The 17,149-nt window shown below is 35.3% G+C and overlaps 2 protein-coding genes across 8 annotated transcripts in view; both read right to left on the reverse strand.

The window, feature by feature from the left end:
* Nucleotides 1-17,149, reverse strand: part of LOC138691562 (gastrula zinc finger protein XlCGF57.1-like) — a 449,766-nt gene that overhangs the window by 308,022 nt on the left and 124,595 nt on the right. The window lies entirely within an intron of this gene.
* Nucleotides 1-17,149, reverse strand: part of LOC138691565 (zinc finger protein ZFP2-like) — a 41,248-nt gene that overhangs the window by 5,562 nt on the left and 18,537 nt on the right. For 3 of the 7 annotated variants that reach the window (XM_069813650.1, XM_069813651.1, XM_069813653.1), the window contains 2 exons: nucleotides 16,855-16,937; nucleotides 7,055-10,285 (listed from right to left, as the gene is read on the reverse strand). In XM_069813650.1, coding sequence (XP_069669751.1) covers nucleotides 9,085-10,285; nucleotides 16,855-16,937 — 1,284 coding nt within the window. In that variant the 3' untranslated portion in view covers nucleotides 7,055-9,084. Of the gene's footprint in view, nucleotides 1-2,747; nucleotides 5,395-7,054; nucleotides 10,286-12,950; nucleotides 16,628-16,854; nucleotides 16,938-17,149 lie in introns of those variants that run through there. The other 4 variants (XM_069813655.1, XM_069813652.1, XM_069813656.1 and 1 more) reach the window with 4 other exon arrangements.

The following is a 17,149-nucleotide window of genomic DNA, read 5'->3' on the forward strand; positions in this document are numbered from 1 at the left end:
TTGTACCGGGTCTGTGAGACTTGGCGCCAGCACTGGAAGGTTAATTTTATTAGACAATGTTTTTCTCTTCGGTAAGAGAATTAGAGTGATATTTGTTTTTTGCCCTTATATTGTGATGCGAAAGAGAATAAATTCAAACGTATTATTAAAATCAATTATCTTACTTACACAATTATATAATGAACTTACACATCTTGATTACACAACTTTTAACACTATCACTTCGAAATATGTATCGTAAGACTTTCCTGTGTTAAATTTGAAATTGAACACGGGAAAGTCTTACCATACATATTCCGAAATGAACTTACAAAGAAATATTGAGAACGTCAACAAACTTCGTAAAAGATGAGTCCAGAATATTGAGAATATCTAGTTATCTTAATTAATATATTCAGAAAACTGTGAGGAACACATATTATGTAATTACAAAACACAAGAACACAAACACATACACAATTCATGTTAGCATACCCATATTATTCTTTCAGAAATTGAACGCTACACTGGTCAACAGTCATTTTGCGCCAGACATAAAATTAACAAATTCTTAATAATTTCGACCTCCTGAATTAAAAAATTATAAGCAAAATGTTCCATCAGTTCGCGTTTTCGAAATGCACATTATAATTAATTTTCTATGCATTTTAATTAAAAAATCACTGTATTTCGTGTGTAGCTACCAGTATTTTGTTTTACAAATGTGACGACCCATTATGTGAAAACAATATTAGTATAAGTAGGCCACCATGTTAGAAGCACTTGTAGAAAGGAAATTATTTTAGTGCCCTTTTATGAGTCTATTCGGAGGGGGTGAAACAATTTCGCGGTATGAATCCGCTTGAGTTTTTATAATTTTACTTGTGATATGTATTTCTTTCACTGTGAGCTTTAATGACATTACTGTAGTTTATATTTTGCAATGGACCAGCCTATCAAAACCACTTCTAGAAAGAAGCGGAAATTGTTTTATTGCCCTTTTCGGTTCCATTTGGAGGAGCAGAAACAGGTTCGCCATATGAAATCGCTTCAGTTTACGAGGAGATTTCCATGGTGTTAGTATTCTGTGTATGACGTGCATCTCTTTAAAGTTGCTTTAATTATAATATTTAAAGTACGAATGGCTTGTATGTGCCGATTTGAATGTTGTAGCATTGCTTCTTGGAATGCAATTAGGCTACACAAAATGTTGCTGCTGCTTTCTGTGCGAATGGGACAGTCGCGCTCGAGATAAGCATTATAAAATAAAAGTATGGCCAAAACGACAATCACTAGAGCAAGGAAGAAAAATATTGTACATCAACCCCTTGTACCTCAAAATAAAATAAATTTACCCCTTTACACATTAAGTTAGAGTTAATGAAGAATTTTGTTAAAGGGATGAATCATGAAACTGAAGCATTTAAACATATCTAGGAAAAATTTTCTACTGTTAGTGACTTCTAAAATAAAGGGGAGACTCTAGTGAAAATTGTAACTTCTACAATTTTTACCGGATTTTAATGAAATTCATACTGCTGAAGGAATGTAATAAGTCAACATTCTGTGCAAAATTTCAGTTCAATTGAACATATAGTTTCTGAGTTATCAACATTTTAACTATGATATGATATGCAAATTCAAAATGCTCTACGTCAATCACATTTTCAGTATAGGCCGTAATTTTTTTTCCTACTTTATTATACACTTATTAATAATTCCAAGTTGCCATTTCAACTTTCAATCACTTTATGTTGAAATAAAAAAATTATTAATTATGTGCTATCCATTCCGCTGAAAATTTTGCATATTTTGACATTTAACAACCATTAACGGGAATATTTTTAATTCTACATAAAGAGTGAAAATTACAGATTTTTAAGCTGCTTTCGAAGTGTGTGTCTTCCAAATTTGAAAACAATGAGATGAAAATTCACAGAATATTGATTTATTACATTCCTTCAGCAGTATGAATTTCATTAAAATCCGCTAAAAATTGTAGAAGTTACAATTTTCACTAGAGTCTCCCCTTTATTTTAGGGGGAATTCTAGTGAAAATTTGGTCAAAACTGAAAAAAAATCTAAATTTGTTTTTTTTTTTGCCATAAATTTTCCAATGGACCACAAATTAGAGAACTAATGAAGGACAATCACTTCGAATCTTATTTGGAATGAAAAGAGAAAGCCGCCTGGATTGCACTCAAGGAGATTGTATTAAATTTTCTGGGTAACCGTGGAAGTGAGAACTATAACGAACTAGTGCAAAATTTACTGTTGGCGTATGAAACTATGGGTTGTCACATGTCCCTGAAAATTCACTTCCTTCACTCCCATCTTGACTTTTTCCCCGAGAATTGTGGCGATTTCAATGATGAGCATGGTAACTGTTTTCTTCAAGAAATTTCAGCTATGAAAAAAAAAAAAAAAAGATACCAAGACAGTGGAGTACCAATATGCCAGCATGCTATTGGTGGACTTTACCTCGTGATGTACCTGATGCCCAATATAAAAGAAAATGCAGAAAAAGAAAGCTGTAATCTTCTGATCAGTGCGTATTTAATCTTATTGTCATTATATAAAGCAGTATATTGAATAAATTAGAAAATTTCTCAAAACCCGTAACCAATTATTTTTATTGTCATATTCGTATTCAGGAGGCTCAAATTATATAGAAAACATGTATCACGTGCCCAGAGCAAAAAAAAAAAAGAAAGAAAAGAAAGAAGTTAAAAATTTGTTACCCTGTGTTATTATACCCAGTCTCACCATAAACACTGTTGGAAACATGTGGCATATATTGTACATGCTGTTTTCGGGGTATTAAAGCACACTGTTATGGCAGCCAGTATTCGTTGTAATACACTGCAAAGCAAATTCTAATGTTTCCGAAGCTCTGCACTTGGAAAATATGGACGTACAGAATTCTTAATGATGCTCTTCTGTCTCATTGTCGAAATACTTGGCACTTCCTGACTGCAGACAAACAGGCAGGGGATACTGAAATCAGACGTCTTTTGCAAAAGTATGGCAACAATTTGTGATGATAGGTCTATTTTCACAGATGAAAAATTGTCACCACTGAAGAGTTTATATTAATCTCCACGCCAAGTAAAACCATATTGGAAGCATTCATCACTATAATATTTACGAAATGCATTGCGTTTTTGCGAACCCTGAAGGGAACTTTCACTCACATTATTTGAATTACCACTACTGTCATCTAACCCAGAACTTAACCCATTTATGCCCGTAACTTTATTTTTGTCCAAATATTGTGAATGTCTCGCATAGTTTTTGTTTTTATACATTTTTAATTGTAAATGAGCGAACACAGATGAATCTTTACATTTAGGGTGGGGGCTACAAAAGGGTATGTGTGGGATACAGGAGGGAGAGCCATTAATCCTTCCCATTGAAGGCTTTAAGGAACCAACCTGGACAAATACCCAATGTCTCATCCCTACCTCCCCGTGGTGCAGCTGTTAGTAAGCATAATTTTACGAGCTGAACTAAAGGGAGGGGCTACTCATCCATTAGCACTGGTCAGCTTGATGAGTTATTGACTGAATTTGGTATAATTTTCCTCTATCCAATACCTAATTCCCTCTTTACCCTTTCCTATCCAGTCCTCTGACTGAACTCTTACTTTCTTCGACCCCGAAGGCATTAGAGCATTCGAGGCCTAGGTGTTCATTTCCCTTTCCTTCCTCCTCTTTCTACTTTTCTGTTCCTAGTGCTGACCTGCTATGGCACTAAAATCGTCCTCCAGTGGCTTAAGGAGGGAAAGCTGGTGATCAACAAGACCTCCCAGCTAGGTCCAATGGACCCGTCGACCAACAGCAGGTGTGGTCCTCCAGACATTCTGGGGGTTGTGTGTGAATGAAGTAGCCACCAAAACGTTAAAATATGGTGTTCACTTAAATCGGATACAACTTGCCATTTAACTCCAATATGAAATGAGTACCATTAAGGTAAAATTATCCGGAGGTAAAATAGTCCCCCAATCAGATCTCCGGGCGGGGACTACTTTAATGGTACAGAATCAAATCTGTGCTTCAGTGGCTGGTCATGATAATATCTTTGAAAAATATTGGAGTGCAAGAGGTCAAATGACTTTATTGTCAAATGCCTGGCATTAGAAAACAACAACAACATTTAGGGTGGGACGTTAACGACCCAGTGGGAAAATCTGATACACATTTTTTTTCTTTCTTTTTATTTATATCTAAATTACTACATGTAATGACAGTAATTGTGAATATTATTTCTTTGTGTTATTGAATCATCATATTATTGATGTTTTACATGTAATATTTATAATTTTACAGTGCACAAGTAAATATTCACATAAAATTTAGTCATAAAAATATGTATAGTAAAATATAAATGACTCAATATTATCCAAACACATAATTACCATGTTATGTATGAAACTCTCTGACGCACTTGTCATGAAGCGGAGCCGGGCATGAAGGTTTGGAACAGCCTTTAGTAGTCTTGTTTTTGCAGACAGCGCATCGGCGACGTGGTTGACCAACCGCCAGCAAGTGTCCAGCATTGCGACGTGCTGGTCCTGCGACCATATTTCCCACATTCAGATGCTTTCTGGGCCCCGGTGAAGATACTGGTGTTCCATATTTCTGCATCATAGCGATTACAGTTGTCCCTCTGAATGACAAATTATCCAAGGAAATTCCTTTTGATCTTGCCGTTAACCATGCATTATTCATGGCGACATCAAATACAGTATCTACAAAACAATTGGAACATACATTTTTTCCCTCTTATTCCAATTCTGTATGCTGCTATGTTTTGATCCATCTGATCAACACCTCCCATAAAACCATTGTATTTCTTGATGAGGTGGATTGTGTAATGAATATCCTCTTCTTTTCTTTGGCTGAATACCGATCTGCTGTTCCTATAGGATGCACGCCAAACTCATTTGAAACAACTGTCAAAATATTCAGCTGGATGACTGTCTTTAGAAAGTGATAATGGATGACTCGACTGGACAGGATTATAAACTGGTGGACAATTAGGGAGGGTCTGACCCTTCTTCCACTGCGGGATATATTTTGTATTCAGTACAGATCTTGGGTTATAGTTTTTATCCCCTCTTGTTTTAGTTGTAGTCTCTACCTCAGCTTCTACTTCCTACAATACCGTAGCCTCCAATGTAGACTCAGGGGAATCAATTTCATAATCCCTTGTTTCATTTGAAAACCTTACCTCAGCTTCTGCTTCCAAGAATGTCCTCGTCAAGCAGTCTGGATTATTACACTCCTCATCTCCAGAATCCCCATCGCTTTCCCCATGTACAGGTGGTGCAATATAAGCATCAATTTCTCCAGATATGCCCTCGTGTCTGTTGCTTCAAGTTCAGATATTATTTCATGAGTTTTCAGTCTCTTCCTAGTATATGAAAACAAAAATAAACTATAACTAACGAAAAAGAATCATATGAACAGAAATATTACTAAGCAACAATATGGTACCTCTCATTTTCCCACTGGGTGGTTAACTGGTATCTGTTCTATTTCTGTAGCAGCTATTCCATTTCATTTTGTACCCAATCAGTGGCGTATACTGGTTAAAGGGTTTGGGCTACCGCTGACCCTATTGTTACACAAAATATATCTAACAATTACTTTAATTTTAATTACTATGGTAAAACTAATAATACAAAATTATTACATTATGTTATATTATAAACTGTTTCTTTTGTAATTTCCTTGGGCTACCACCGGTAGCCCCAGTAGCCCGCAAAATACGCCCCTGTACCCAATTCATTATGTCATAAAAACCCACAAAACATACATATTTCCGCACCATGGACAGCAAATGAAAGGTTGTCCACAGTCACACACATTTTTCCCCACTTCTGCTGCGAAACAGATATCCTTCACATTCACAAACCCTTCTCGTTTGTTTATCAATTTTGATGCATACCACGCATATTTCAACATGACTTTGAATATAGGAACTGACAACTGAAAGTGAATTAAAATAATAATAATAATAATAATAATAATAATAATAATAATAATAATAATAACAATAATAATAATAATAATATCACGCTTTAAAAAATGAGAAAGCATTACGATTCGAACTCAGGTTGCCTGGCTGATAACTCAGCATCCAACCACATGAGCTACGCCCTTACACAGTCCAATGCTTCCCTATTAAGCACTTAACGGAAATATGTCATAAACAATAGCCAATATTTCCAAAACGAGGGGTCATTGGTCACCCATACCAGGTATGACTTTAAACAGTGTGTCTTGTACTTTCATGTCACAAAATCTTATTTAATTCGGTGATACACAGAGCATGTCCTCTGCTTGTAAATGGGAAGAGTAAACGAATTATAAACATTGTTAGAGATGTTCATTTCATTCGAATTATCGCCACGCAGAAAAATTAAACCGAGCATTGTTGCAGTTGTTCACGTTTCACTCGTAAAGTCTCTCTCAAAATAAAATGTACCATATCAAAGACTTCGTTGTAAATAAAAAATGCATTGTAAAGAGACTTTCTGGATGGCATTATATTTATTCTTCAATTCCAAAATTTCGCGACACACTCCATGGGGCTGTGCGACAAGACGGTTGAAAACATTGTCTTAATGTCTAAATGTGTCTATAGTCTACCACTGTGGAGTAATGGTCAACACGTCTGGCTATGAAACCAGAGTGCCCTGGTAAAAATTACCTGGTTGGGGGTTTTCCCTCAACCAATTTAAGCGGAACTGCTAGGTAATTTTCGGCGTTGGATCTCGGACTTATTTCGCCATTATTAATTCATATATCATCATCCATAGACTAGCAAGGGTTAAGTTCATGGTGCAGCGTGCTGTACTTGTATAAGAGTGTGGCCATTTGGCTACCCAATCATTCACAAGAAGTGGAAAGCACAATAAGCCTGAGGTTGTAGTGCAAGCCTTCGGGTTCCTCCTCTATAGAAAACAAAAAAAGTGTTTATGGTGTAATAAGTCATTTTTTGTTTCGAACCTATGGCAATAAACTCTGAACTAACGTACTTTACAATATGAGCACATATCACTGAGAAACACTTTTACAAACTTTGCAGATGCCGACAGAGGCAGACTACGTCCTGAAAGAACCCAGTTGTCAAGCAATACACAGGAAGAGCAGGTATCCCCTTGTTTGTTTCAGGGATGCTTTGTCAGCATGTGGCTGTGTATTCGTCGGTCAGTAAGTGTGTTAGTCATGTAAATTCTCTGCTAAATTTGTCTCTTCTTACTTTAAAAGAAAATATCTGGCAAGATATTACTAAAATCCCAGCTGAGGAGATACTAAGCGTTAACGAATGCACATGCCACGAATATATACCTAGGAGAGGCATCAATTTTTAGGGTCATTTCCCATTATTATTTCGAAATACAATATCAGTAAGGAGCAGATTCCTATGTAATTAAATATTCTTTTTGCGTGTGATAAAACACAATTAACAAAGTTAAAAATTCCGAACATGAAGTTTCAAATTCAAAACCCGAATTTTATTTCACATAAAAACATACATCTTCACAAAAAAAAAAATATGTAAATACATATTTTCAGGAAATGTATTATAAACACATAAATCTTGGAGTTTTTTTAGGTAAATAATTTTTTACAAGAAATTTTAAATATTTTAAAACTAAAGCAATTATATCACTCAGAAGTACGTTATCTTTTTTAAGAAATCTTGGTTGCTTCGTATTTCTGAGCGCCATATGGTGTATCCGTGATCAATTTTCGTAATAGTATCGCCTAAAGTTCTGAGAACTGCTAGGCACCATATCAATGTTATTATTAGAGAATAAATTAACATGGACAAGGAGAGATCTTGCAACACATAATTAGGAATGTTTATTGTTGCTGAAGATGATTTCATTCCACGTTTTGTTTGTGAAACACAACAGATAAGAGCTCAGGTATTAACATTATTTAATTTAAACAAATATCTCGTCTCCCGCTCATGTGTATCAAGTAAGGCAATATATATTATCTTGTTGTGATTCCCTGTTATCGGACTTCATCAATCGATATCCTTCAAGATATACTAAAAGATGGTTGTTTAAAAACTATGTGGCTTTCCTATTAGCAAATCTAAGCATTTTGTACGACACTATAAAAAAAAACTCGAAACATCCAAAAACCTGTTAGTTGAAACAGGGAGGTGCGTGCCGTGCAAATTAAACTAGACTTGCTACCAGGTTCAGACAAATTCCAGAATGTGTTTGGGAAAAACAGTGGATATAAAAAAATATGTAAAGTTGCTCAAGTATTGGAGGGTGTGCCTGTAGGTAAAAGTGACGGTGTATGTGTTTGTGACATTCCTCTCTTTAAATAAGCACGTCTGACGTCCTGTGATGTGGGAAGATCGTTTTCACAGTATAATCGGCATGCATTTGTGATGGAGAATTTAGAGATGACCTTTGTTGTACACTGCAATTCTCAGCCAGCTACTAGCACTCAAGTGTGGTAGGTGAGTACATAAAATAACATTTTTTTTTTCCAAGATAAGTAAGGTATTTTTGTCATATTAAAAAATACTTTTATATTTAACAAATATTTTCGTACTTTTTAGCACATAAAAATAAATATATTTAAATTTTTTAGCATATAAAAATCTGCTCCCTAAATATCAGTTTATCGTTTCAGCAAATATATAAATACTAAATAAAAATATTAAAGAGAAGATGTCCAATTTTGCGATTGTGGTTGAATTTCCTGAACAAGAAGCGACGATCAGGGGGCATCTAAAAATTCCTCACTGTAATTCTGTATTGAACCTCTCAATTTGCCAAAAAATTTACACACAATAAAAAAAAAGGATAATACCCTTTCACCTAACCTTACATGATACACTTTCTAAAGAGGAAAGACACTTGTTTTTCCAGACAATTCTTTACTGACATACCACAGTTATCTAGTCTCCCACCTGAAAAGAAATGGGTGCAAAGTTTCAGCAGAGAATTTGAAAATCCTTTCACTAACGGCCATGTGAACGGTCTCCTGCCTGTATATACATGGACATTATAGAGATGTTCTGCTTGCGAAAAACAAAGTCCACACACATCGCATTTGAATGAACTTAGCCTTTGTGAATGCGTAGATGTTCCTGTAAGTAATTCGCTTGGGAGAAACAATCTCCACAAACCTCACATTTGAACGGCATTTCGCATATATGTGTGTTTAAATGTGTCGAATCAAAGAAAAAATTTCCACACACATTGCATTTCAATAGTTTTTCGCCTATGTGCATGCGTGCATGTCTGTTTAAAATTTCTAAAGCTGTGAAACACTTTCCACATACCTCGCATTTGAATGGTCTTTCGCGTGTGTGATTGCGGACATGTCTCTTCAAGTATCCCAATTCTGAGAAAGACTTTCCACACACCTCACATTTGAAAGGTCTTTCGCCGGTGTGAATACGAACGTGTCTGTTTAAAGTTGCCGAATCTGAGAAACACTTTCCACAAACTTCGCATTTGAATGGCCTTTGGCCTGTGTGATTGTATACATGTTTCTTTAAGCATCCCAGTTCTGAGAAGGACTTTCCACACACCTCACATTTGAATGGTCTTTCCCCGGTGTGAATACGGACATGCCTGTTTAAGGTTGCAGAGTATGAGAAACACTTTCCACACTCATCGCATTTGAATGGCTTTTCCCCCGTGTGATTGCGTACATGATTCTTTAAGTATTCCAATTCTGAGAAAGACTTTCCACACATATCACATTTGAAAGGTCTTTCACCGGTGTGAATACGTTGGTGTCTCTTTAAATTTGCCGAATCTGAGAAACACTTTCCACACACTTCACATTTGAATGGCCTTTCGCCGCTGTGAGTGCGTACATGATGGTATAATGTTGATGATGCAGAGAAACACTTTCCACACTCTTCGCATTTGAATGGCCTTTCGCCACTGTGAGTGCGTACATGACTGGACAAAGTTGATTGTGTAGAAAAACACTTTCCACACACGTCGCATTTGAATGGCCGTTCGCCTGTGTGTATGCGTCCATGTCTGCTTAAATCCGCGGATGATGAGAAACATTTCCCACAGACATCGCATTTGAATGACTTTCTTTTTGTGTGTATGCGATAATGAAGATTCATAGATTGTTGTGTTACAAAAACTTCGTTGCATATATTACACTTCATAGAATTATGGCTTAAGTCTCTCATGTTTGAACAGCCTGGTCCATTGCTACCACACTGTGTCAATTCCTCTTCTTCAGGATTAACGCTGACAAGTGCTTGTGACAGACTATTAACATTATCGACAATGCTGAAATTATAAAAAAAAAAAATTATGAGTGTCCACTATAATCAATGTGGTGGTATCAAAATATATTAATCATTAAATCATATACACATATATCAGATAATAGCACAGGCAAATGGACTTTTTGTTGGCGTATTCGTTTTAAGACCTGTTTGGGTTATACGGTGCTCTGCCGTATCTTACTAACCTAATAGCATTACCAAAATTTGACTTTCGTCATATACTTATTTTTTCAGTTATTCAATTTTAAAAAGGGGGGGGAGTAAAAATTTTCGAACTTCTACTTCTCACAGAAACTTCATCCATTCAGTCTGAATATTTTACACAGCTCCACTGCTGTTACAAAGAGAACTATGCATTCATTTTTTTAAATAATAATGACCCCACATTACAGAGAAACAAATAATTGTGAAATAACCACAATATCTTTTTAATTATTTTGTTTATGCTACATACATATTTGTTTTTCCTTTAAAAGTTCTAGAGGTATGAAAAAAAGAATCATGCACAAAATTTTTAAGTGTGGTGCAGTGAATATAGAAAAAAAATCAGATTCTTAGTTACAAAATTTGGGAAGCCTTAGTGATTTGGATAAAGAGAAATACACAAAATATTATAGCGGAGATGTTATGTTTTATTTAACGACGCTCGCAACTGCAGAGGTTATATCAGCGTCGGCAGATGTGCCGGAATTTGGTCCCGCAGGAGTTCTTTTACATGCCAGTAAATCTACTGACATGAGCCTGTCGCATTTAAGCATACTTAAATGCCATCGACCTGTCCAGGGATCGAACCCGCAACCTTGGCCATAGAAGGCCAGCGCTATACCAACTCGCCAACCAGTATAGCGGAGAAAAATGACATTAAAGTTGACACTTCAAGGGCGCGGATCTTCACGCACTTTTCATTATGACGTCGTTACGAGGGTTCCATTCATTTTAAATTTTGTCTACGTGTAGAGTACCTGTGGTATTAGGAACAATTTCCTCAAAAAAGTGAATTGTTTTTGTCAGAAAATGTAATATTTTCTTCTTAGGCCACTCTTAAAAGTCGATGGTTTTTTGCCACTACATTCCACCTGTTCATCATGAATTTTATAGAAAACTTAGAAGTCACAACACTGAAAATATTCCCCTTTATAAATCCAAATGAAATAGTCAACTTCATATTTCTTACATTTTCATAAAATACCGTAGTTAAATTTATTTTCGCAACAATTGTATGCTAAAAAACAAATTATGTGACACTCACTTTAGTTTGAAAAAAAAAATTTTTATTTTTTTATGCCAAATGTGACTAACATCACGGTTGTAATAACTGTAAATGGCTAAAATACAATAATTTGAATAATAATATGGGACAAGAAGACGTTTGTGGTACTATAAATATTGTAAGAAAAAGAAAAGAGATCAGATTTATCCTTCTTCCGAAAAATCCACGAAGGTGAGTTTATAAAATATAATATATACTTTATGAAAATAATACATAAACCTTATGTATTTCACATTTCAATAGTGGAAGGAAGGTGTTAATTTTTTTAAAAGAATGCGATATCGAAAGTGCAATGCATTTTATCGTCTGCTGGGGAAAGGGTCTGTGATGAGGCGATAGTAGCGAACCTACTGGTGAGCAACTATCTATGTTTGAATATTTAGTAAGAATTGAGCTTCGTGACTGTATATATTAGACTGTGCTAACATCTCTAGTTCGAAAAGAAAATGTCATTGTGTTTTATGTCATACATGAGTAACATTTTCAGTGCTCTAAAAACCAGATTTCCTAATTAAGAATTTATTACTTTTCTTACTATATATTCCATTTTACACTTGTAGATTACAAATAAATGTCGTATGGATACAAAACCTTGCCGTGCATATAACAATTACTTCTTTCCTTTACCCTTCAATATCTCCAAACCTCTTCCTTGCGGCTTAGTCACCTTTGACTTGAAACCCTTCAAAATATGGCCAGCACTCACATCTTAAGCAACATGTAACTATAATCTTGCACCCATTCCACCCTACAATGACCTACAACAGATGTCAGAGGATAAATCTTTTATGTCTCAGAGAGCACAAAGTAAAGAAACTGAGGACCAGAGTGCTGCATTGGAGTTAAATCGCTCGCTTGAACTTGGTCGACGGTCGCACCCTCGAGTGAGATACGATCGGTCGTGATACGCTTGTAATAAATAGAAGCACAGTACAAGGTCATCTCACCGACATGTCTTTTCTTGTATGGAAGGCGACAGATAAGATACACATATGTTTTGCTCAGACAGTAAAAATAAGGCTTTATTTTCTGCGTTTATGACAAACGTTTAATGGAAGTCACTGCAACATACCAAAACAGGAACATGAAGTTATAAACAAAACAGTATGAAAAACTTCGATATACAGTTATTATTGTTAATTAATAATTATTCAATATTTGATTTATCACATATTATATCATATGATAGGCCCATACATAGTGTTCCGCCTATATACTGCGACAATGTAGAAACGTTTTACAAAATATTATTGATATAGCAGTAGATTAATAACAATATTAGTACAGAGATAATGTCACAAAAAATATAATAAAACGAATAACCATGCTGGACAACTGTTACAGAAGCAAAGATTCATATACTAATATTATTAGAGATTATTATTATTATTATTATTATTATTATTATTATTATTATTATTATTATTATTATTGCTACTACTACTAGAAAACTTGATACAGTTCTTGCATTATCGTGATTGTGTTCTCCGTATATAATAATTACATTGACATCCAATAACATCTATCAGATGTGGCAAAAACAAAATCACTCCTGTGTGGAAAAAAAAAAAAACATTTACCTACAACATTAATATTACATTTTAAAGCAAGTTTTGTAGTTGTAAACACTGCAAAGTTTTGAAATGATAAACATCTATGATGTCACTGCACAGTTCATCAATGTAACAAGAACGAATGTCTAACACTCGGCTTATACTGTTCGAGGATTTATCGCTTGTGACAATTTTACCCATCATGCATGTGCGCTACCTATCGGATTATGCTATGAACTACTTGGCGCTCGAGCGAAAACGTCAGATGCAGACCTCTGCTGAGGACAGTAATAGTAATTTTAGCCACCGGTGTACCTCTGTCAGCTAAGGCGCTTACCTGCCAATCCGGATTTGCATTCGGGCGCTGGTTCGATTGCCGCTTGGGCTGATTACCTGGTTGGGCTTTTTCCGAGGTTTAACCCAACCGTAAGGCAAATGTCAGGTAATCTATGGCGAATCATTGGTCTCATCTCGCCAAATACCATCTCGCGATCACGAATATCATCGACGCTCAATAACCTCATAGTTGATACAGCGTCGTTAAATAACCAAGTAAAAAACAGTGATTTTCAAACAACTCCATACAATGGATGCCTTCATTGGAGTGAGTTAAGTGGTCTGATTTCGGACCTAAATCTACCTAAAGGTAAGTGTTCACTACATCGTATCGCACTCATCGGACGAATCGCACGGATCGGAAAAAGACTATCTTTGCTGTAATTGTTATGTAACCACGTTCACTACATCATATCGGACGCATCGTCTCTCGGGAAATCCGTCCACCTTTCTCGGATGAGCAACTTTTCCGATGCATGCGATCACGGCCTTCTTTAATAAATCAATTTTATTTGGTGAACTTTTACTATTATGTTGTGCGATGTTCAGTGTCGCGCCAAAATGGCAGACGGAAAACTTATTTCGCTTGTAGAAAATTGCGAAGAATTATATAATTTGAGGAGTTCCCATTACAGTAATCAAGTCATTTCTTACATATATTATGCAACCAATATTTCGTTCGTTTCTTCCTCTTCAATTAAGACGCATGAAGCAATTACAAATTGTTATTCGCTAACAGTCATAATTAATAGACCTAACCTCAACTCCTCTGTTTTCAGCAATGTCAATATCGTACGACGTCATGTTTCAAACAGCTGATATGGGAATCCGATGAGGCGATGAGGTGGAGCCGTTACAGTGAACGCACTGCACTTAAAATATCCATTGCGTGCAATTCGTAAGAGGAGTGCGATACGATGTAGTGAACACTTACCTTAAGAAGTCTTCTAATTTGCTGGCCTGCAGAATAAAGGAAAAGAATAATTCCGCCTGGAACAAAAGTTATAATTTATGGGAGGGAAAGAATTTGCTGCCATTTCCTGCTGAAGACAAGAACCTACAATTCTGCAAAAACTCGACGACCTCGTGACGAAAATGGGTGACTCAGAAAATACCCAAAGTGAATGGAGCCTTTTACAGACAGTTCAAAACGTAGTTTCTAACGATATCGCTGACATGAGCACAGTGGCACCAACAACAAGAATAAATATTTGAAGCAGAACAATGTGCGTAATATCGTTACCCACGATCATTCTAGTAGATTACATTCGTTGCATTTCGTCACCAATTGTTTAAATTAGTTATATTTTGTTACTTTTGTAACCAGTGGAAACATTTTACATCACTCTTGTTTTATTTAAGACTGCTTTGAAAAATGGGAATATTGTGCTGGATGCATTTAGCCTTGGCATCATACAAAGTTATTAAAACAGCGCAGTGAGTAAAGTGAATATTTGCAATAATTATAGAGATAATAAGATACTGGTTAACCTTGGACAATGGCTAGAGCGGTAAAAGGATGGAACATCTACAATGTGACACAAGCAGAAGAGATAATACTGCTTGTAGCAGTTAATAAAGAACCAGGTTATGGAAGAAATCTCAATCGCAGTCCCATCACTACATAGTTCCTAATGCAAACAATATACGAGATCACGAAAGAAAGGAGGAAATATGCCAAGAACAAGAAATTGTTAGCGTTTTAGAATTAATTGACGAATATCGAAATGATTGGATAATAGTTTCAAATAGAATGGACTATAGACGCTTTCCCGAACAGAACTGTAGTAAGCTTCAAGAGGGGTATATAGCAGAATATGCAGTTTCTGGAACTTTAATTTTAAAGTTTTGAAGAAGTGCAATGGTATGTAAAATAAGCTAAAAAGCAACACAGTTCATCTTTTACAGCACTCTAAAATTGTTCTTCTCTTCATTCACTATTTCTTTTTGCAACAAATGTCTATATTACTCAATTATATGAACATATTTATTGCCGTATTATATGCCCTTCTCTTACCTTCCAGTTTCAGAAACCACATTACTGCGAAATATGGAGCAACCAGTAAGAAAAGTGCAATTAGTTTCCCGTCTGGAGGCACATCTGTAATATATTTCCTAAGAACGAGCATGAAATAAGATGAGAGGGTGTTTATTAAAATAATGTATTATGCATGTCAAGAAAGAAAGTGAATTGTAGGAGTGGTTGATAATGTAAGCCTACTTCCTGCAATGGATTATGATAACATAATTTATCATAACTGAACATCCATTAATACAGACACATTTTTCCATGATGAATAGAAACCCAAGAATGCTAGAGGAATTAACACAGTTTTTAAGTGCAGGAGAGAAAGGAATATAAGACGCTAATGAAATGAGGATACAAGGGAACATCTGCTTTATATATTTGATTTCGTTATCTAACAATTTTCATTCTACATGGGCAAGAATAAATAATGTAATTAGAGACCGTAACAAATAAAGGTATCAAATAAATGAAAACTGAATTAATGGGTGAAACTAATACAAGTAGAATGAAAATATACTTCTGATGAATACAGACGAAATAATGGCCTAAACAAATTATATATGAATGCTGTTAGTGTAACAAAAACCAGAAAAGAACTCTGGAATAGGTCAGTAAAGTGCTAAGGATGAACGACATGTAACACGAAAGCAGATATCACACAACCAGTCAAAAGATCAAGTAAGATAGGTACTTATAAATTAAAGATGTTCATTCTAACGAACAAATTGAAAGAGATGAGGCAAATCTCTAAGAAAATTGAAGATGGAACTCTGTTTCTACTGCGCATACTGCAACATGTGAACAACAGTGCAACCTCGAAAATAGCAGCTAAAAAAAATTCCTGCTTGATATTTTCTTTTATGAAGTGCTAAGGTATATACACGTATATGTAATGATGTTACAATTAATTTTTATAATTTCCATGGTATAATTTCAAATAGCAAAGTTGCCAACATTGTTTAAGTGCTATTGATCATTATTACATTATGTCGGCAATATAATAAAAATTAAAAAACTCGTGGCAACATTCGCAGTGATCGACTTGCGCACCACGAAAAGCACTGAACTAGCACAATCCACAGGGACTACAGGTGCATATAAATGTTATCAATCAAAGTAGTGACATGTGATCACACACTAAAAGACATCACGGTTCTGAAAGGACAGCAGAAACATAAGTAAAGCAAGACATAATATGACAATGATAATTTTAGTGAATGTTATGTTATATCAGTACCAAAATATGTTGAGGCGTCAATATGAATAACCACATAAATATATTAGAAGCAAAACCGTACAGTACATTATAATATTTCTCCTACGTAATCATTAAATGAAGCTATGAAAGACTGGAAGAAGCGTAATTCGAACAATATACTCACCTCTCAGAGAACACTTCATTCTCTTCTGAAGATACTTCCACTTTCTGTTCCTGCTGATCACTGTCCACATCGAAAAAATCTTCCTGGAAAAGTGGGTGAATAATGAAGACAGCTTTAGTTGCCCATATATAGTGAAAAGTTACAATGAAATTCACTTCCTAGGAAGAAAAAGTTTCTCCTTGCTTTCGAGAACACTGTTTCTTCCTACCAGAAATATATGTTTACGAATTATTAGTTTATTTTAAATCTAAAATGAAAGCGGTTTAAATTGAGAAAATATAAAAAATACGAAAAT

The sequence above is a fragment of the Periplaneta americana genome, chromosome 16 (assembly GCF_040183065.1).
Source record: "Periplaneta americana isolate PAMFEO1 chromosome 16, P.americana_PAMFEO1_priV1, whole genome shotgun sequence".
Classification (NCBI taxonomy): domain Eukaryota; kingdom Metazoa; phylum Arthropoda; class Insecta; order Blattodea; family Blattidae; genus Periplaneta; species Periplaneta americana.